Source organism: Alternaria infectoria (genome assembly GCF_024043175.1).
Source record: "Alternaria infectoria strain BMP 0036 chromosome Unknown scaffold_7, whole genome shotgun sequence".
Taxonomy (NCBI): Eukaryota; Fungi; Ascomycota; class Dothideomycetes; order Pleosporales; family Pleosporaceae; genus Alternaria; species Alternaria infectoria.
Genome location: NW_026250696.1, coordinates 106,499 through 127,800, shown reverse-complemented (window position 1 = coordinate 127,800; position 21,302 = coordinate 106,499). Strand labels below are relative to the sequence as shown.

Here is a 21,302-nt window from a genome sequence, read left to right as displayed (position 1 = left end):
TGGTAGCACTGCTGACACCTTTAGGTGATGAAGTTGCCGAACAAGGCCGCAATGACTGTGTCCATGCAGGAACCAGCTCGCTTGTGACGTCGAAAACCTGGGGTAGTGGGATCTGCAGCCCTGGCCCGACACAAGATGTCGTGTGGAACTCAGATGTTCCCGGCTGCGCGACTCATGAAATGAAGTTGAATGCGAACCTGAACTAGTGATGTTTGTTAATCGGGTTACATTCCCTTGTGCGGAAAGCGACTCAGTAAACCTTCTAGATGGCTGAGTGAAATGGGAAGAACTCCGGTAGCACGTGAGGGCAAATCGGACTCGGGAAACACCTGTTGTGATGGTCACTAACGTCGGCAGAGACGACTGGATTGCCGAGCTTGGTAGTGACGGATCGGCCTTAACACGACGCGGTAGGGTGCAGTGAACGGGAGCTGCGACGAACTGCCTAGGTAGCCCACATGTCTCTTGGCACGCTAGCCGTGTTGGTCGACCCCAGCTCGCACCTCCAAGCAGGCGCATCACGGTATCGCGCCTGTCTCGCAGCCAACGTCCCTCCGCCCATCGCCCACCGCTGGCCCCCGAATCGATGAACACAGTGCACTCGATTTGCCGGGTGAATACGCGCTTGCCGTAGCTTGCACCTGACAGGACCGGCGCCGGCGCGTCATTTCGCGATCGCCCAACCTCACCCTTGCGGGTCTCTGGACACATCCGCACTTTCTACATGGCGCCTGTTCCTGACACACCACTACCACGCGTGAGAAGCACACGACCGCCCCGGCGACACATATCTGACTCAGCGCCAGCCAGCAAGCGGCGCAAGTACGTTCCAGGCGGACCAGGAGGCGGGGGACGATACGTGGATGACGAGGGGCTGGAGACGCCCGTAGGAGGAACTGGACCTGGAGGATACGCGTATACTGGTCCCCGTGGCCGTGTAGGACGCATCAACGCCGAGCGGCAGGGCCTGCCCATATCAGCGCCGTCGCCCTCATACACCAGACCCCGACGCGAAAGGCCGCCAGCTGGACCGCGTTCCAGTTCGGCCGCCGCAGTCGCCGCCGCCGTGGCTCAAAACGATGGATACAAGCCGCGCGAGGAGCGGAGCTGGGATGAATTTCATCCGGAACTGGACATCGACGCCGAGTTCCCCGTCTTCAGCGCAGACCAGATAGATGGCATCAGCCCTGCAGACAGCGCCCCAGGGACTCCGCTCAATGGCTCATCGACGGGCCAGTACGCCGTCGACAGCGGTCTCTCCGCGGTTCTTGACGGCCTACGGACGCAACAAGCAGAGGATGTCGCGCAAGAGCAGGAGGACGCAAGCTTAGCCGTCAACGGCTCAGGCGCCTTCGTCACACCAAAGCGACGCCCAGGTCGACCGCCTCGCAACCGAGACTCTATGCTAGCTGGGCTCGGATCGCCGCCCCGGCCACGAGTCAACCCCCTTCCGACTATGAATCCGAGGGAAAAGCTGAATCTGCCCAAGCCATCGGTGCGTCAAGTCGACCCGTTCAAAGAACACGAAGAAAGCGAGGGCGTCAAGGTCAACTATGTCGACAAGACCATGGCGAACATCGGATACCAAGAGAGCGAGATCTTCACAAGGCCATCGGAAAATAGCCTCATTAGACTACCAGAAGGCTCTATCGAAGAAGATCTGGATCTTACTCTGCAGACAGAGGCCGAAGGTACCGCAGGCGCAGTTGCTGTAGGTCGCGTCGAGTACGACATGGACGAGCAAGACGACCGGTGGCTGGAAGCACTCAATGTACAGCGAAAAGAAGAGGGTGTCGAAGGTATCAAGCCTGCGATATTCGAAGTGACCATCACCCAGATCGAGAAGGAATGGCACGCGCTGGAAAAGCGTAAGTTTTGTGGTGCTAAAACGAAGCGAACGTAACGGCTGACATGTGAAAGGCATACCCAAACCCAACCCGAAGCCACCTCAGACACATCGACCACGCTCGAGCAGTGCAGCTGCTGTCAACGGAGAGCCTGCTGGCCAAGGCGAAGAGCAAGATACGAAGTGCGCCATCTGCGACGACGGCGACTGCGAGAACACAAATGCAATAGTATTCTGCGATGGTTGCGACTTAGCCGTCCACCAGGAGTGTTACGGCGTGCCCTTCATCCCAGAGGGACAATGGCTGTGCAGACGGTGTCAACTGGTCGGGCGCGGCACCCCTGTCAGCGAGCTTCCGGTATGACCTGTTCCTTGCTGCTTTACCAAATGCATGCTGACACTCACAGGGTTGCATATTCTGTCCGAATATAGACGGTGCATTCAAACAGACAACCACAATGAAGTGGGCACATCTGCTGTGCGCCATGTGGATACCAGAGGTATCACTGGGCAATGCGACATTTCAAGAGCCAGTGCAAGACGTTGAGAAAGTACCCAAGACTAGGTGGAAACTGGTAAGTGATCGAGATTCCTCATCGTTCGAGTAGCCCACTAATTGCTTTGTAGTCTTGCTATATCTGCAAACAGAAGATGGGCGCCTGTATACAATGCGGCCACAAGTCCTGTTTCGAGGCTTTCCACGTCACATGTGCACGGAGGGCTAGACTATGTCTGCGCATGAAGTCTTCGCAATCGTCGAACCCGCAGGATACGACTGTGCTCAAGGCCTATTGCGATCGACACACTCCGTCCGACTGGAAGCGTGAGTTTGATGTGGAGAGTGCAATCGCAGATGCGAAGGCCTTCTACCGCCACACCATGCGTCACATTCGCTGGCCGGACAGCCAAGCCTATGCGCTTTCTATTGGATCTTCTCACGCGATGCCTTCCATCGAAGGACCGGACGACGACACCCCTGGATCCAACAAGCGAAAACGTGGGCAATCTACCAAGTCCTGGAGACTGCCATCTGGAGCTCCGGTTGTGCCCCAGGCTGTCTACCACAACGTTGAAAATACCCTGATCAAGTTTAATGTACGTAAGCGTAAGGAATTCGTGCAAGAAGCCTGCAAGTACTGGACGCTCAAGCGCGAGGCACGACGAGGTGCGGCCCTTCTCAAGCGTCTTCAGCTCCAAATGGAGGCCTTCTCTTCTATGGAGATCACTCGCCGCAACTTTGCAGGCATGGGAGCAGCTGGCAGACCCCGACTCCAACGACGCATTGAGTTTGCAGAACGTCTTGAAGATGACATGGAGCAAATCCGTGTCCTCTGCGAGATGGTCAAGCAGCGAGAAGCTGAGAAGCTCAAGGACGTCTTGATACTGCAGCAGATCGTCGATTGCATCTACTTCCCAATACCTCAGCTACTGCAGCCTATCCTGGTGCGAGCACAAACGTAAGCAACCCACCTCTAGATCTTGAATCCCTACTAACTTCGCATCAGACTTGATAGCAGAGGCTACTTCAGCGACGGATTCAACAAGCTTCAGACCAAGCTCGATGAGAAATACTATACTTCGGTGCAGACATTCAACGACGATGTGGCCGCGGTCTTGAGTGCTGAGCTTGGATCTGCCGCTGTCCCCAACGTTGGCGATGCTGAAGATCAGCTGAACAGGAGTGCGCACAGCAGTCTGAGCTCTGAGCAGAAGGAATTGAAGAAGGTCGTTAAGCGAATCACCAAAAGCCTACAACCTTACTTTGAGGACGCGATCCGCAAGGAGTCTGAGCTGGCTGGTCGGCCTTACGAAAAACTACCGGACCTGGAGACACTCCTCAACCAGAAGCTGCAACGCAGGCCGAGCGTCCTGTCTCACGACGAGACTGTGCGACAAACGACGGAAAGCGACCCGACAACTGTTGAGGAAGCTCAGGAAATTGCAGTTGATGGGGAAGAAGCTGCTGTGCTCACTCAGAAACCAGAGGAGATGCAGCTTGCGCCCACACCGGACGAGAACGCCGCAGACGCACATCACACACACCATGCACATGACGAGGCGGCAGACGAGGCGGCCATCGCCATTCAGCTTGGCCAAGATGTTCTTCGCGTGTCCAGCAACCAGCCCGAGAACGCAGTGGTGGAAGCCCGTGTGGAGACCAATGGCCGACCCGAGCCTCTCACGCCCCCAAGATCCGAGAAGAACTTACTCAACCCTCTGGGCAATGGCGGTGTTCCCTGGTACTTTGAGCACTTCGATGTACATGGCACAACCGTGTACGAAGAACGGTACACCGGTCGTGAGGTACTCCGAGACATGAGCGAGGAGCTTAGCGAGCTAGACGACGACGAACTCGACGGCCTGGCCGACTCTGATCCAGTTCGGCCCACAGACACGCCCGAGTCGAATGTCGCCGCAATCAAGAAAGCGGTAGCGCGCAAGAGGCAGAAGAGATCGAGGGGGTGGTAGATGATTGGGTTCACGTTTCTTTTATCCTTTTCTTTGGCATGTGCTCCTTGAGCCATGTCTTGTATTATCATTGGCATTTGCAGCATAGCTACCTTGATGGGTAGATGAGGTGCTACTGGCGCAAGGCGTTCACATTCGGCGTTGGAACATGATACCGCACTTCGATGGATTGTTTCGGCAGAGCATTCTGGCAGGAGTAATTGGAGGAAGGCTGGTCGACTCTGCATGGCGTCTAGCGGGGTTCGGTCAACGAAGCGCCCATTGCGATTGGCTTGATTATGAATATACTTGGTGGTAATGCGCATCATCGATTCTCACTTGACCAAATGTTTCACTCCGTTCGTGAGGGTCCTCTGCGGGAGAGCAGAGCCTCACTCGTAAAGAAACGGCGGTGCACTAGTAATATTGACGCACGTTGACGTTGACGGCTTAGACAGGGCGACCAGGGCGCTGCTCTTACCCCTAGCAGTTGCCTCACTCGAGCCTGCGCAGCTGCCGTCAGGACAATCAGGACAGTCCTTTGACAGAACGAACATCGCATTTAGCTACAAATAGCATCTGGCCTCCGCTCTCTCATCACCTTTTCCACTTTTCTCCACTCACTTGCAGCGCGCAGCTGTCCTTAGCGCGACGCTTACTAAGTAGGGACGCGGCTACCGTCGATCAGCCCTGCCAAAAAACTGCCCAAACTCGCAGCTTCAGCAAACACCTCTCCTCAACCAACCAACTACCAACTCCCCCGACCCACCACAACATCATCACCATGGAGTACGAAAACGAACAGCGCGGCTACGATGGTTTGTCTCCCGCCCTGTGTGATGCCAGCGCCCTTACTGACTGGTCTGCAGACGAGCCTCGCGGCTATGAACGCGACCGCAGCAGGTCTCCGCGTGGTGACCGTCGCGACGATGGCGCGCGCGCCCGCAGTGCCTCACCTGGCGGCCGCGACAGCCGGTATGTATCTGCTTGCTTGCTCATCTAGATGGAACTGTCGCTGACGAATGCCCAGTGGCCCGCCGCCAGAGCGCAGGGACGATGACGATGAGAGCCGCAACTCAGGCTCCAACCTCTTCGTCACCGGCATCCATCCTACTCTCAGCGAGGAGGAGGTCACCCGTCTCTTCGAGAAGTATGGCGAGGTAGAGCAGTGTAACATCATGCGCGATCCTCACACTAAGGAGTCTCGCGGCTTTGGCTTCGTCAAGATGGTCACCTCTGAGCAGGCTGACGCAGCAAAGGAGGGTCTACAAGGAGAGGTCCACCAGGGCCGGACACTCAGCATTGAGAAGGCTCGCCGTGCGCGTCCTCGTACTCCCACCCCGGGCAAGTACTACGGACCGCCCAAGCGTGGTAAGTCTGCTCGCTGTCTGCAGCGTACATGCCGTGCTAATTACATTGCAGAGTTTGGTGGACGTGGAGGCCGGGGCGGCGGCCCTCGCTACAACGATCGCTACACTGATGACCGCCGCGGCGGTTACGGCCGACGCGACGACTACGGTTCCCGCAGCTCAAGATACGACGATCGCGGCTACGGTGGCGGCCGTCGCGACGACTACGGTCCTCGTGGCGTCGACCGCTATGCTTCTGACCGCAGCTACGGTGGCAGGGATGGCGGCCGCGATGGAGGACGCGATGGCGGACGCGATGACCGTCGGGGTGGTGGAGGTGGCTACTACGACAGGCCCCCGCCCCCAGCTGCTGGCGCCTACGACGCCCCTCCTCCGCGCGAGGCGTACGGCGGTGGAGGACGCTCGTACGAGGGTGATTACGATCGCTCATACCGCTAGCTCTCAGCTGACACAGGCAGAACCCAAGCGGTACTAAGTTAGGGTTCGTATGGCTTCCTCCGTTTGTCGCCTCTCTCAGCACTTCATTCCTGTAATCCCATGGCTACTTCACTGGGTTCAGTTTAATACGGCTTTCACACGCACATAAAGGAAATGTGGTCGACAAAAGTTCTTCGATATGGTACGCAGCAAGGTGGGATCAACCATGATCTGGCGTCTTGCAGCTCGACATCGTCTTAGCCCTTCGTCGGCTCGGTATTTCCTTGGAGAAACGGTTCAGCACTTCGGTAAATGCTTTCGGGGCAACGTCTATAGCCCTTGGGAGCACCAGTCATCTTGATCGACACCAAATTGTACTTCTATCTACTGCCTCACGATGCAACCTGGACGTCCAGTAACCCGTCCACACCACCTTCCGCATGACCAGCACTGTCTAAATACTCTTCCTATCATCCACCATGAACGCATCCATGTCAACGCAGCCCCGACCCGTAACATTAATGGGCTTGCCCGGCTCGACCCCCGACCATCACAGCATCTCGCAATGTAAACTCGCTCCGATACGTAAAGGATGCTTGAGATGTATCCACACAGCATTCCAGTTGCGTGTCGGTGTCGCGCAATTCGAACAGCATAGTTGGGCATCTTGCCTGAGGTCCAAAGTCGACGCCAGAGCCCGTGATGATAGCTTGCAGACGCGTCGCGATTGCTCCATGCAAACGAGGCGGTGTGTGCAAGTCTATGCTCCGTGGGGTAAGGTACATTCGAAGGTGCGTGCCCTCCAATCTCGTTTGTGTTACTTCCTTTTTCGTCACTCGTGCTTTCCTCACCATGCCACTCACAAGCTGAGTCGGAGTCATGCAAACGTCGACTGCAAAACAAGGTAAACTGGTGAACGCGACACTTACTTGATCTTGGCGACAGTAGAGCGGAATGTTGGCATCTTCACCAACTTGTAGATGTGTGTGACGCAATGAGCACACGGTGCAAGGCGTTGCGCAACGGCTACGCCGCAACATCACACTTCATGCTCCCGCGACCAAAGGGGTTTAGTCATCTCTGTCGCACACATGTTATCACCACTATAGGACTTTGAGGCGTCCACAGTCGCCTGATGAATCAGATAGCCATCGTCAAACCTAATGCGCGGCTAATTCTCCTCAGCCCCTGCAACATTTGCAGTTTCCGTAGAGCCATGTAGAATGCCAATCATGCCAAGTCCATCTTTGATCATGCAGAATGCCAAAGTGAGATACACTTCGACGCTTGTGCCTGGCTAAAGAATTAAGCTGTTCTTGGAGATCCACGGCAGGCGTGGAGCCGCGGGGTGCCCCGACTGAAAGGCCGATGCAGGGTTGGATGCAGCCTGCAGCAGGTAGCGGGCCGTCTCTGGCTTCTAGCACGACCGAACCTCAGCCCAAAGTCATCCGTCGCCATCGCTGCGGCGTCCGTAGCGGGCCACAGGTGCAACGCCTGTGTCTTGTGCGCTGTGACTTGGGTGTAGCGTCAAAGTCCATGGTCTTGTATATCTGGTCTTTTCGCGATGCCACGCCTCTTTGCTCATACGCGCTCCGGTGGCCTATGTCATTCATTCGTCGTTCCACGTTCGTCACTGCGGAGCTTTCCTTCGACCAACCCCAGCTGCCGCGCGGCGACTCCACCAGCACCGTGAGCTTGACAAGTCCGATCCCAAATATGCCCGGCTAACAGTGCGACAGTATAAGACCATCCGGACCTCACGCTGACCTTGGCGATTTACGCCTTTCGCCCCCTGCCAGTCGTTCGCTCTCAACTCACGCAGGATGACCCGACGAAACGTCATTCCAGTCCTCGCGCTAATCCTCACACTATTCGTAGTCGCATTCTTCTATTCTGGCATAGACTCCAGCCAGGCATGGCGGGGTCTACCACAACATGTCGGTCTAGGAGACCACATTGGCAGTGATGAGCGGCCACCTCTGAGTACCGGCACCGTCGAGCCCTCGAAAGATGCGACCAAAGACCCAGATTATGCGAACTGGAACCCGACCCCCATATTCAAGCCAGGCTCGCCAATGCCTGCAGAACACAACTATACCTCGACACTGGTGATTGCCAAGACGAAGCATGAGAGTGTTGACTGGATCCTAGACAAGATGCCGGAGCAGCAGACAGCCGTCTACGTAGCCGACGACCCCTCCGCACCGCTACATCCACCCAAGAACAAAGGCCACGAGGTCATGATATATCTCTCATGGATCATTGATAACTACGACAACCTCCCCGACGTCGCCATCTTCATGCACGCACACCAGTTGTCCTGGCACAACGACGAGATCCTAGGCAACAACGCGCATCTGCTTATAAGCCGACTCAACCGAGCCCGCGTTTGGAGACAAGGCTTCGTAAACATGAGGTGCAGCTGGCATCCCGGCTGCCCCGATTGGATGCACCCGGCAGCAACCGAGCTGGACCCCCAGAAGCAGGAAGAGGTCCTCCTGGCCAAGTCCTGGAGCGAGCTCTTCCCCCTCGACGAAGTACCCACCGTTCTCGCACAACCTTGCTGCGCACAATTCGCCCTCTCACGAGAACGCATACAAGCAAAGCCCTACGCGCAATACGTCTGGTACAGAGACTGGCTGTTCAACACACGTCTGGAAGACCGTCTCAGCGGACGCATCTGGGAGTACGTATGGCAATTCGTCTTCACGGGTCAGAACGTCGTCTGCCCCAAGGAACACATCTGTTTCTGCGACCAATACGGCTCCTGTTTTGGCGGCGAAGAGCAACACGCGAATTTCATTGCCCTCAAGAACGAACTTGGAGACCGGGAAAGGGATCTTAGGGAGTGGGAGGAGAAGCGAAAGGCGATAGAAGAAGCAACGCGAGACAACGATCAGACAAAGCTGCAAGATCTGGAAATGCCAGAGGTAGGGAAGGACGCTGAATATAGGCGGGAGATCGATCGGCTGAGACCCATTGTCGACGGCCTAAAACATGATGCTGAGGTGAGGGGGCAGGATCCGAGGATGAGGGCTGAGGAGTTGGGACGAGAGTGGCATGAGGGGGATGGTTTTTAGATATTCTTCTTGATACCCTGGGTTTTTGGCCGGCGTATCATGTCGTGCTGTATGGCGTTGATTTTCTATGGTCTTAGAAGGGCGTTTTAGCATGCTATCTAGGGGTGGGATACTGTTGTAAGAAGGTGAAGAATACACTATACGCTACGTTCACATCACACTTAACCTCTTTAATGCTACTATTCCGTCAAGCAAAGAAATTCGGTTACCTCTCTCCGTTCATGTTCAAGTGCGCGTGTTGGGGAGGATGGCTTATCTAATCGCCTCAAGCCAAGTCACATGCGCGCGCGTCATCGTGCAAACAAAGCAAACTCAACCCTATCCCGAGTTGATTTGGCCCGCTGGCCGGCCCGCTTGTCGTTCTCACACGACAGCAATCAGGTGTGTCTGCTGATCTGATTCCTACCATCTCGCGTCAAACCAAACCACGATCCTAATCTCCGCACCTCGATGCCAGCTTACGTCGCCGAGACGGATCAAACTGCACTCCACCCTCTCCTCTTGTCGGGTCAAACCATGCTTTGCCCTCTCCATCGAATCGCAAATGCTGCCCTCTTGCGCTCAAACCAAAACATGTCGCTGCTTCGGTGTCAAACCAAACCTCGTGGGCGCTTGCATACAAAAGAGATTCGGTGTCGCGCTCGCCCTGTAGACGTATCGAGTCGTTTTCCACTCGCAGTCCAAGTTGCATGAACTCAGTTGCTGTCTCCATCTCAACATTTGATCCAAAGACTTACCATCTGTGCATTGACAGCTCATACGACCGATCCCTCCCAGCCCTGTTTGGCTCCTACCGTCTGGCCCGTCTGATCTCGGGGGATACGAACCACGATGCGGGCAAACGTCGACGCGCCATACTACCAGATGCGCCCCGGCCAGTTCGTCACCACGCCCAACAGTACAAACGGTGCACCGCCCCCATTCGTGTCCGACGACGATGAATATGACTTGTCTGCTCCCGCTCCCCTCGCATCGCCGCCCCAACACCATCTCAGCCCACACCTGTACGCCGAACACACTGCCCGTCAGACGTCAGACGATCACACACTGGAGGAGAATCATAACCTCGTTGAGTTGCTGGAGGCTGCGACAGCTGCAGGTCAGGTGGCATATGCGATGGATACTGGAGATGCTGGGACGGTAACCATCCCACTACAGGACAGAGGCAAGAGAAGAAGAGGTACCAGCTCCCCGGCCGAGGACGCATCGCATCATGCCGATAGGCCTGTCAACTCTAAGCGACGTAAAACTGGCGGAGCTACCGATCCTCGGCTTCAGGACCATGGCCATAATATGCATGGGGTCTCTGTCGACGACACTGTACCGCCTTCCAGTGAGTCTCTATTGAACGATGCCCGTGCTGCAGGTGTACACTCAGCCGCCGCTCTCTTCCGCCGCTCCTCCGAAAGAACGTCTCGCAAGTACACACGACCGCCAATGTCGAAGCTGTTCATGTCCCTCCAGCTAAGCCCAGAGAACTTCCTTCAACTACAAGCTTTAGCAAAAGGCTACATGCTCGACACATTACATCCTGAGCGGCAGAGCTGCGTTGGAAACCGTGGTAAAGGTGATACCGACATGGTCAAGTTGCGGCTCTTCAACTGCGTCCGGGACTTCCTGAACGAAGGCGTTGGCGAGCAGTTCTTTGGCGAAGATGTGGAGAAGCCGGGCGAGAAGGACGCGATTGAAGCTGCACGCGCACTAGGAGAAGACAATACTCCTGATGCTGGAGAAAGACTGACATGGCCGAAGGACGGGAACAAAATTATTAGCCTCGTTACTCCGTTAATGCGACGAATGGTCACGAACGAGCGGCAGCGACAGTATGCGATCGAGACTAGGAAGGGCGGCGCGAAGAAGAAAGACAAAGAAGGTAGTGCCGAAGCTGTGCTCCAGCAAGGCGATGATGATGCAGGACGTGGGGTCGAGCAGCATCCACAGCCCGTCTTCGATCACAGTTTGGAACAACATCCGACGCCGTCACAGCCCACAGCTTCATCGACACAACTCACGACCGTGACGCCGCAGCTTTCCTTCGGAGGCAAGGATGTGAAGTCGGATTCCAGAGAAGCGGTAGAGTCCAACGCAACCACACGGCCGAATTTGAAGGTAGGGTTGATTCTTTCATGCTCTTAGTACGATTGACGCTGCTAACCCATCAAACAGGTACCTACGACCAGTCCTACCGACCCCAATCTCTCGTACATCAACATCTTCCTCGTACTTGCCTCATCGAGCGGCAGACCTGGTATCAAGCTCGACGAGAAGCGCATCACAGCCGGACCACAAACACACCTGGCATGGTATGACTACAACGACTTCATGAGAGAGGTCATCCTCCTCCTCAAAGCCGCCAAGGACAGATACCCCGAACTCAGCGTTGGTGTCGGATCTCGAGACATTGAACCCGGCACAGACAATCTTCGTGGCCTCGCTGCTGCCGCCAATGCACTGCAAACGGAGCACGCTCTACACGTACCATCGCCCCCATTCAACGGTCTCCCTCAATCATCCGAAGATGACAACGCCGCTATCCTTCCCACACCCACTTCGGCAGTGAGTACTCACGCCATCTTCCCTGTCGACAGTCATGCGGAAACCAGGTCTCTTCCCCGTTACGCTATCAAGTCTATCGGTCCGCAGGGGTGGCGTGATATTCGCAATGCGGATGATTGGTATAGTGTGCTGAGGGAGAAGGCGTTTGCTGTTTGGGCTGATGGCGTGTGTAATGTGCTTGTTGAGCTTGTGGACTTTGCTGGGGTCGTTGGGTAGATTTGAATGTGGAAATGGGTGTTGTGGAGTATGTATTCTATGGAGTATCTGTTTACCTCACCGTGTTGCTGTGGAGTATCATACATGATCTGATAACCACCTTCCTCCTAGCAGTTCACTCAGTAGCTGCGGGCATCACGTACTTGGGCCTAGGCCCTCGATCATGGCTCCTCTTCCCACCCTTGTCCCCCTTCTCAAGCACATCCTCCACCCACTCCTCCCGAATAACAGGACACTTCGGACACCATCTATGACCACATTGTCCAACCGCACGTATAGCTTCACACTGGTAGGCCCGATCCGGGTTGTGTGCCGTTCGCCTGATCACCGTACCATTGTTGCATTGACAGCATTCATAGCTCACACTAAAGCACTTCTGGAGTTGCATAGGGGCAGTCTTCTTGTATGGACGTACAACATCTGGTTTGACAGCGGGCTTCTTGGCCTTTCCCCATTTGCGGCGCGGGTCTGCGGCGCTGTAGCCTTTTCGGAGGGGGTAGCTGTTATCGACTTTTTCGGAGTGAATGTGACGGCGATGGTTGATGTGGTTGAGGTTGGATGGGAGTATGCCTCCGCGAACGCCGTTACGGGGAGACTGAGTGGGGTGAAGGTCTTGCTTGGGTACGATGGGGTGAGGAAGAGGATCTTCGTTTCTTCCAGGCTTACTGCATGGCTCCTGTATGGCATGGTTGTGTTCGTATACAGGCTTCAGCTTGCTACGTAGCTTATGCGTGCTGGCATTGGTAGATGCTTTTGGCTTCTTTTGATGGGAGACTTGTTGCTTAAATGAAGTCGCCATTGTCTCGGTAGAGAGTGGATTGCGATAGTGGGTTTCGATGAGGGCGCTGGCGGCCTTTTCTTATAGACCGGACGGGAACTGATGGGAGTGATACTTACTGATGATGATAGTCAGAAGAACGAGATATATATGAGCGTGATGAAGATCTTGTGATAAAGCATGAAGGCATGACTTTGTTTGCTTGAATTCATGAGACAGTTCAGGTGGTGTCTGGTGTTTCTGACGTTATTCTATCATCTTCGCATGTTTGGAGCAATGGTGTTTGGGTTGCATGGAAGAAAGTGGTAGTAGCGACAAGGTGAGTACTGTCTTCTGGAAATGAGACACATGAACCATCGTGGAGTCTCGTCTTGTGTCGAAAAGCGCATTCTCTTGACTGCTGTGTATACCTAGGTATAGCGTTGCGCTGCATCGCTCCACGCTCGCTCTTCAGAAGGTCTACCAGTGTCTGGCAGCTGGATCAGCATGTGTGCAGGTTGATCAAAAGGCACCTTTGCCAGTCATCAGTCGTCTGACTACCGTAAGAGACCGTAAGAGACCGTAAGAGTGACGACAGACCATAATACCTCACTCCCACGCACGTCCCTTCCATCTCATGTCCCCCCGTGCCCAAAACTGCGATAAGGTGTGTATCCCATACCAGCCGCCGTGCGCTGTCCGTGATAGGCAGGCGGGAGCGCCAAGCCATGGATTGTAGCGAACGTCGTTCGCCCAATTTTACCCCTCCTTGTCAGGCACACAATAAGCTTTCGGAACATGGTAGCGCGCGCACCTGCACCCTTTTCAACGTCTGCGGTTACGTCAAGCGTGCCCCGGTGTTCTAGACGGATCGCGCGAGATGTGGGGACATGGCCTGAGGTTTGTGGGTTGGGCATGGCGGCGTGGTTCTGGTAATGACTCTGGTCCGAGAGAGGCAATGTCATCGGGGTTTGGTTTGGCCTGCGCTACAATCAAATCTCGAGCGCACCGATACTACCCGCGATCATGGCACACATGACGTCGCTGTTCTTCCTGCTCGCTCTTCCCGTCACTCATCTCCCTTGACGGCTTCTCAGAATGGCGTTACTGCACTGCTCGTCAATCCTCGCCACGAAGTCGCTGGGTTATCACTATACGCGACACCCGTACCATGGCAGCCACTACCAATCAATTCCTTGCATGGATATTCGACGGCCTCCACTGTGTCGCTGTCATGACACCGATCTTGGCAGGGTGCCACGAACCGTATAAACTGGATGCTCATGATCCCATGGAAGCTCCTACAATGCTCGACTGATCGACGGGACAAGTCTCTATCTGAGGTACCAAGGCTACTGATTCGGGTTTGACATCTGCCGTATAGCACCTCTGCGACTTCAGCTCTTCATGACTTGTCACGCGCGAACCTGCGTGACAGGAAGCTAGAGTGGCTATTGAAGGCATTCAGATAGAGCGAGTGTCGGTGCGCGCGATACTGTTACACATGACCTCCTCCTCCGTCTATCTAGACGTACACTCATTGACGACGTTGCGCGCGATTCTCACCTCTCTCTACAATGCGAATGGCGACAATCTCCCTGTCCGTTCCAAACGAAAAGTGCCGTGCCTCTCGGAGGTTTACGCGGGAGACAAGTGCCGAAATCTGGAATTGATTGTAATGGTGTAGCACTGTGGCTAGGTCTCCAACATTAACGCGGGGATTTCTCAAAGTCATAGCCGTTATTGGTCACTTGCAGAGGTCTTTAATCAACGGATAAAGCATATCCACACCAGACACCATCGATGCCATGGAGCAGGGTTGACAACAAGATACCAAGACTCGAAGCTATTGACAATCCTTCAGCTTAAGATCGTGGGCGGTCCTTCGCGCATCCTCCAGCAAGAATACACCCACAAGCGCCATACAAAGATACACGACAATGAAGTGGTACCAGATCGCCGCTCTCGCAGTGCCTGCTCAGGCCGCACTACGCTTCGGATGCTCAACCTTGAGCATCCAACGGCTTGACCCGCTCGTTGAGCCAGGTAAACTTCCTTCAGCTCATGTTCATCAGATTGTTGGTGGCAATGCATTCAATGCGACTATGAAGGAAGATCCATCTACCTTGGCTACCTGCACAACGTGCACGTTCTCAGAGGACTTCAGGTTTGGCAGCCTGTTCACGTCTTCCAACTGAAGCTGATAGATATAGCAATTACTGGACCGCCGCGATGTTCTTCAAACACACCAACGGCTCGTACAAACGAGTGCCTATCATGCAAAACAGCGCCTTGCCGAACGGTATCAACGGTGGCATGAGTGAGTGTTACCGTACTAGACGGAAGTGGCATACACTGATTGGGTATTTACCTCATCGCAGCCATCTACTACACACAGCAAGACTTCAACGGGAATGGTAACCAGAAGATTACCGCGTTTCCCAAGGTCAGTCATACTGCGACGCATGTAACACACTACTAATCAACTCAGGGCTTCCGAATGACTGTAGGTTCACCTACAACCAACACAGTAGAAGACGCGAAGAAGCACCCAGGTCTTCGCTTTGTGTGTCTGCAAGACAAGAACACTCGCTTCCCAGAGAGCCCAGACTTCCCGCCCAAGGCCTGCAAAGGTGGCATCATGACTGTGCATCACTTCCCATCGTAAGTCGTTGCCTTGTAGCAGACTCATCTGAGAGGGTACTGACATGTGTATCAGCTGCTGGGACGGCAAGAACGTCGACTCACCCAACCACCAAGATCACATGTACAATACAGCCAAGGAAGCCTTCGCTGTCGCTGGCGCATGTCCGTCTTCGCACCCAGTCCGCATGCCACAGGTTGCCTATGAGACACTCTGGGATACTACGCAATTTAGCAACATGTGGCCTAAGGACGGCTCCAACCCTTTCTTCCTCTCTTACAATGACAACAAGGGCTATGGTACCCATGCGGACTACCTCTTTGGTTGGAAAGACGACAGTCTACAGAAGGCGATGGACAACAACTGCATGTTCCAAGCTTGCGAGAATGGAAGACCTTTGAAGGTATGTGGTGCAGTGTGGGTTCTTGAAGCATGGTGCGGCTGCTAACAAGGAGTTGTAGAGTCAGAATGTTCAGGCCATGAACCAATGCCAAGTCAAGAGCGCTATCAAGGAGAATATCGATGGCTGTAAGTTGTTCTTTCAGTCACACTGTGACGTTTTCATACTGACAACCCTTATCAGGGCTTGACCATATGCCCGGTATGGCGATGTAGATGAGCGGTAAGGAGAAGCACGAGTCAAGTCTCGTACTTTCGGCGATACCAAATTGTGATCTACTTCATCTGCGGACTTCGTATCTACACAAATTCAGTCGTTTCTGAGTCGCGTTTTTCCGTCACTTTTGCCATATCCTCGGAGATGTTTTGTCTCTAGAGACGGTGTTGATGAAGACTGTCCCGCATCGCAGTCTAGACTTTTCGGCAAGCGAACCCGCAAGCCATCAGGTATGCTTTTTCTCCCACCCAGACCCTCAAACGCCACATTCCAGCCCATCCAGGCATACATACCATGCAGTGCTCGCCTCCTCCATCGTGAGCCTCAGATATAGCCACAGCTTACGCACTAGATCATGCGCGCGACAACGTGCAGTGAGATGCATAGCTCAGCGGTTTCACCACCAGGATGGTGCTCCGATGCAGCCCGACCTTTGCGCTGGCTCCACCGCGATGCCATGTGCCAGGAACCCGCAATTGTCAGACAGCGGCGGGCCGTGCGTCCACGGAAACCACGTTGCGACCACGTGGTGAGCATGCATTTTCATGCAGGCGCTCGGACGTTGGATGAAAGGTTCTGTCGTGCTGCCGCTTTGTGGAGCATGTGGGGTTGGGCAGGCGATTGCGCATGTGAGGATGTGGTTGCAAGGCGTACGGGTTGGTGGGCAATGGGGGACGGGGTTGAAGCTTGGGGTTGCTTTGGCTACTGGTGAGTGGGCAAACCTTATCGGCGACGCACTGCAAGATCATGTTGACGTGCATTTTCTCACATGCGCTCGCCAAATGTCAGATGCGGTGGTCGAGATTAACTGGAATGGAAAGGGGGCGGCACTCTGTGCCTTGACGTTTAGCTGCTCATTGCCAGACTGCAGCGTCCTCCGGTGCCCAAACGCCTGGGCGAGCTAATTAACTAGTGCGAGGGATTAGCTGTAGTAGCTCTTAACTAGCCTTTTCTTACATTAACGTTTAAAGCCTAATTTCTAGCTATTTTATTAGCTACTCTACTTATTAGTAGGCCTATATTAAGTAGTAGCTAATTCTAAAAAAAATCTACTAGCTTTTTTTAACTTAGCTACTAATACTATAATTACTTTAAATTTTTAAAAAAATAATAATTATAATACTAGCTACTATACCTACTACTAAAGTAAGTATAATTTAGTATAAAGAAATAGTACTAATATATATAGTAACTTACTATTTATAACTTTTATAAAGTACTTAGTATTTAAACTCTTCTTTTATAGTAAAAAGATATTTATTTTTATATTATAAACTTTTAAAGATACTATTATTAAATATATAAAAAAGCTCTTACTATTACTCTTAAGTAATAATAATAAATTTTTACTATTTATAGTAATTATAACTACTCTAATAATATTAAAATTACTACTACTATTACTCTTATTAGAGACTACTTTCTTAAAGTTCTAGCTTTTAAACTTATTTTATAAACTAATGTTAAGAATACTTTAGCTACTAAGTATAACTTAAAAGTATAAGTTAAATTTATATTTAGTAAAAAAATATACTAAAGATAGATTAGCTAAATATAGATTAATCTAAAATTAGTTAAGAGCCTTATGTAAAGCAAGGATTTACTTTAAAGAAGCCGACGCTGCATTGATTAACCTAGGGACTTCGGGCTGACGGACGACGGGGCATGCGATACTGTCGATATTCACTGCTCCCGGTTCGCGAGGAATGGATGTCTCATAGATAATGTAAGGAGTTCTTCAGTCAGGGAACAAGTGCATGGCTCATGCCATGACCAAACCAGGAGCGGCAATGCGCGGGCACCGGTGGAGACGAAGCTAAACCTAAGCAACACGGGGCCCTGTAGCGGCCAACGTGGGTTCTGGGTTCCCGCAGAAAAACGTGGCATAGGCGATGCAAGCGTGGGCGGTGGTCAAGGGGATTGGTCGGGTGTCGCGGTCGGCGTGAATGGCTTGGGTGGAGGCTGACTGCATGCAACTCACTCAGCACTTTATCGAAATGCAAGTATCCCTAGATGCAGTATCCTTACGTGCGGCCGTTTCAGAGCCGTCTGGTGGTTGCCATGATGCCGGTGGTGGTAGTGGTAGAGGGGTCGCTCTTTCCTTGCTTACAGCCGCCGCTGCCTACATAACCGCGTCGTGTTCGTCGGCGAGACTCTGCTACGCGTCTTGACCACGTACATGCCGCTGCTTGTCTGCAAGGCTGACGTCTTAGAATCCTACCAAACATCACCGCCGCCCGTTGCGACTCGCTAACCGTGGTGCCCCTGCGCGTGCATCTTGCTACTCACGACGCCCCTTGCCGATCTGGGCCCTTTGAAACGCGCAGGAGTAAGGCAGGCTGAGCACAGGACTTCTGCCGACTACAACACCCATCTCCTCGCTTTTCTCTACAGACCCAGCACGGACACCGGCCTCTGACTGCTCTGTTTGCGTGCGCCCTCTCTTATACCCTTCAATCGCCGTCGTACGATTGCAGTTCCGGCGACCTAGCAAGCAGCACGCTATCCCCGCCCACCTACTAACCACCGGACTCGCCGTGGCGCGCATCATGACAAACTCTCTTGAGTCCTCGCGGCCCATGCTTGCCAACGTAAGTCATTCTCCCGTATCCACTGCCCGTTTCAGACGTCCCCTGCGTGTGGTCGATGCTCGCCGAGGAGCACCTGCACTGCGTGCTTGACATTCACTCCTTTGCGCCTTCCCTTCCCTTCACACTCACCACACAAACACCTGCCTTTGCGCTCCAACACACCCGCACCAACACAAACACGCACACCACACGGCGACCATGTCAGAACAAGCACAAGCACAGTCTAACGAGAAGAAGTCGGCCGCCAACCGCGCATCAACCCGCATGTCCACCTACAGCGCCACACCCACCCTCACACCCTCCATCGCGCCCTCGCACCTCTCGCAAGCCTCGTCAACAGCCGGCGACCCCAAGTCACACGACATCAAGACATGGAACGCAGGGTTTGACCGCCTCGAAGACAAGCGCCTAGTCCAACAACGGTACGCCCTCAACGAGCGCAAGACAGACGACATGAGCAAGCTGGCGCTGGGAGCAAAGCTGGACCGCGCACTCGCACGTCGCATGTCAGGTCAAGACGCCGTCTTCCGGCCAAAGGGCGCAGAGAAGAAAGAGATTCAGACATAAGCCATGAGGACTGTCGCGAACACCACTTTTCATCTTTTTCGTTCAGGGAAGCCGCGATTCGACAGCTGCTCGCAGCCACAGCCGGCCATGTACACGGTCACATTCCTTATGGGGCACGGATTTTGGGGGGTCTAGCATGCGAGATATCTGTTCTCGCGCGGGAGGGAGCACACGCAGGTACAATCGAGGGGCCAGGCGGCGTGTTGCTAGGCCTGGGCGACAGTCGGATCCGCAGCAGGACACAAAGGGCTGCGAGTGCTGCTAAGGAGGACCATTCATCACTCTCCGAGACATGACGGCTTCGGATCGAGAGCTTTCTTCGACACTACTATACCAAGGCGTTTACATTTCCTACTACTAATTCCATTTCCCGTTCCAATGCTGCATGTTGTACTCTTCACGGGCTTTTTCTACGTCTCCTAGCGCCTGCCTCCTTTCAAACCCATATACTGAAATGCGAATGACTACGAGACTCTCCTCCTCCTTATAATTATCTGCACGTGAAAATCGCCTCATTGTACAGTCTGAATCGCAAAAACGCGCGTCTCGCAATCAATCCCACGCCAACCCGTCCCGCACCACACATCATCATCATCATCATCATCATGCCAGCCTGCCGCGAATTAATCATGAATCACCTGCAACGCGGCACGTCAAACGTCAGTTGTCAACCCACGCGGCTCGGCACACGCTGCATGCGTGTTGATCCCTTTTGCACGGCTTTGTTTGTTTGGTGCCGCTGCTGATCACCATAACCTTGCATTACTGTTTCCGCGCCTTGCTGGCGTCATTGTGGAGAAGGAGTGATGGGTAAGGGGTTTTGCTGGTCCGCTGGTTTGCTGGGCGGAGGGGACCCCCCCTAGGATCGGCGCTCGGAAGGGCTGTTTTTGGGTTGGTGGACAGGGTGGGTTTAGGACGGATTGGATGGACCCCGAGTGGCGGAGTTGGGTCCGCGTTTGACAGACTTGACAGGAGGGAGGGAGGGGGAGCCGTTGGTGCTATTGGAAGGGGAGGGTTATCGATGTGATGGAGTAGTTTATTGTGTGTGAAGTTTTTTCTTTTCTTTCGTTGTTATATGGGCTAAGGAAGGTTTTCGCGGAGGGAACGGAGGTGGTGTTTTTCGATAGATGCATTCGCTTTCGTGAACTTTGTTGTTCGCTACATGTACTATTGGCTGTGTCTGCCTGTTTATTTTCAGATACGCATACGGGTTTCGCATGGTGGTGCCCCATCCTAGAGTATTGGGCATATTTAGTCACATCAAGAGCGCGATACTCCGTTTTCCATTCGAATCCGATGCAATGCTCCGAGTAGCGATCGCATCAAGTGCCTGCGATCGTAAAAGGTACTGAGTACAGACATCTCCGCTTAGCATCTTTCCCTTCCACCATCTCCTCCTCTCTCGCTATGCCAGTCCTTTCGTTCTACCAAAATTTCCCGGTCTTTCTCCGCTCGTTGGCCAATTCTAGCTGTTCCCTGATCCCCCTCAGCTCTCCCCTGTGCCTTTCGTGCGTCTCCTCCAGTAACCTCGCGTGTTCTTTCTTCAGTTCCACGAACTCCTCTTCTAGCTTTTCATGCCATGGGTAGAGCACGAAAATTTGGAAGCAGAGGGCTGACGAGCCGATGAGGAAGTTGGTGAGGGAGAAGGTGCGGGTTATCAACATGGCGAAGTCGGTTGAGTTGGGCGCTCGTCGAGCTGATCTAATGGAAGGGTTCAACAAAGAGGAGCGTCTGTTGATGTATAGAGGTGGAGATTCCCAGGATGCGTATCGTGAGGAGACGTGCTTTCGTGTTTGACTTGTGTGGCACACTTCCTACGCCAGTGGACCCGGGTGGTGATGGACTCCTCGATCGCGAAGGCTTCGGAAGTGATGTTGAGCAAAGAACAAAGAGTGAAATGAGAGGAATACGCGGTAAAAGGAAGGAGAGCGCCAGCTGCGCCCACAAGCTGCACTTTACGACCCAAAAGTCGCTCAGCATCAAGTCACATGCAATACTACCTTGCACTCCAACTGGAACTTTGTCTTGAAAAGTGGCATGATGGTTGCTGTTTTGGGCCAAATGGGACTAAAGCCGAAAGAAAATCAGACCACCGCGCGAAACGAACGGCATGGCTATGCATCGGCGTACCTGTACATTATCGGCGATCGAGAGCTATCTTCTTTGTTTGAACCTGCAGCATAGAAGAGAAGGA

The 21,302-nt window shown here is 53.6% G+C and overlaps 7 protein-coding genes across 7 annotated transcripts; 6 read left to right on the top strand and 1 right to left on the bottom strand.

Moving 5' to 3' along the window:
- Positions 1–724: 724 nt before the first annotated feature.
- On the top strand, positions 725–4,315 carry J4E92_004924 (uncharacterized protein; the record flags this gene model as incomplete). The annotated part of the gene is made up of 5 exons (XM_051496308.1): positions 725–1,868; positions 1,921–2,204; positions 2,254–2,421; positions 2,474–3,303; positions 3,352–4,315. The coding sequence occupies 5 exons, from the start codon at positions 725–727 to the stop codon at positions 4,313–4,315; spliced, it is 3,390 nt and encodes a 1,129-aa protein (XP_051353028.1).
- A 763-nt stretch (positions 4,316–5,078) lies between these two features.
- J4E92_004923 (uncharacterized protein) lies at positions 5,079–6,102 on the top strand (the record flags this gene model as incomplete). Its single annotated transcript, XM_051496307.1, has 4 exons — positions 5,079–5,112; positions 5,164–5,269; positions 5,325–5,665; positions 5,717–6,102. The coding sequence occupies 4 exons, from the start codon at positions 5,079–5,081 to the stop codon at positions 6,100–6,102; spliced, it is 867 nt and encodes a 288-aa protein (XP_051353027.1).
- Positions 6,103–7,904: 1,802 nt separating this feature from the next.
- Positions 7,905–9,161, top strand: J4E92_004922 (uncharacterized protein; the record flags this gene model as incomplete). Its single annotated transcript, XM_051496306.1, has 1 exon — positions 7,905–9,161. The coding sequence occupies one exon, from the start codon at positions 7,905–7,907 to the stop codon at positions 9,159–9,161; it is 1,257 nt and encodes a 418-aa protein (XP_051353026.1).
- An 864-nt stretch (positions 9,162–10,025) lies between these two features.
- Positions 10,026–11,933, top strand: J4E92_004921 (uncharacterized protein; the record flags this gene model as incomplete). Its single annotated transcript, XM_051496305.1, has 2 exons — positions 10,026–11,270; positions 11,328–11,933. The coding sequence occupies 2 exons, from the start codon at positions 10,026–10,028 to the stop codon at positions 11,931–11,933; spliced, it is 1,851 nt and encodes a 616-aa protein (XP_051353025.1).
- Positions 11,934–12,048: 115 nt separating this feature from the next.
- On the bottom strand, positions 12,049–12,732 carry J4E92_004920 (uncharacterized protein; the record flags this gene model as incomplete). The annotated part of the gene is made up of 1 exon (XM_051496304.1): positions 12,049–12,732. The coding sequence occupies one exon, from the start codon at positions 12,730–12,732 to the stop codon at positions 12,049–12,051; it is 684 nt and encodes a 227-aa protein (XP_051353024.1).
- A 1,898-nt stretch (positions 12,733–14,630) lies between these two features.
- J4E92_004919 (uncharacterized protein) lies at positions 14,631–15,949 on the top strand (the record flags this gene model as incomplete). Its single annotated transcript, XM_051496303.1, has 7 exons — positions 14,631–14,857; positions 14,904–15,010; positions 15,072–15,136; positions 15,182–15,354; positions 15,410–15,737; positions 15,796–15,862; positions 15,918–15,949. The coding sequence occupies 7 exons, from the start codon at positions 14,631–14,633 to the stop codon at positions 15,947–15,949; spliced, it is 999 nt and encodes a 332-aa protein (XP_051353023.1).
- Positions 15,950–18,499: 2,550 nt separating this feature from the next.
- On the top strand, positions 18,500–19,108 carry J4E92_004918 (uncharacterized protein; the record flags this gene model as incomplete). Its single annotated transcript, XM_051496302.1, has 2 exons — positions 18,500–18,541; positions 18,779–19,108. The coding sequence occupies 2 exons, from the start codon at positions 18,500–18,502 to the stop codon at positions 19,106–19,108; spliced, it is 372 nt and encodes a 123-aa protein (XP_051353022.1).
- Positions 19,109–21,302: the final 2,194 nt, after the last annotated feature.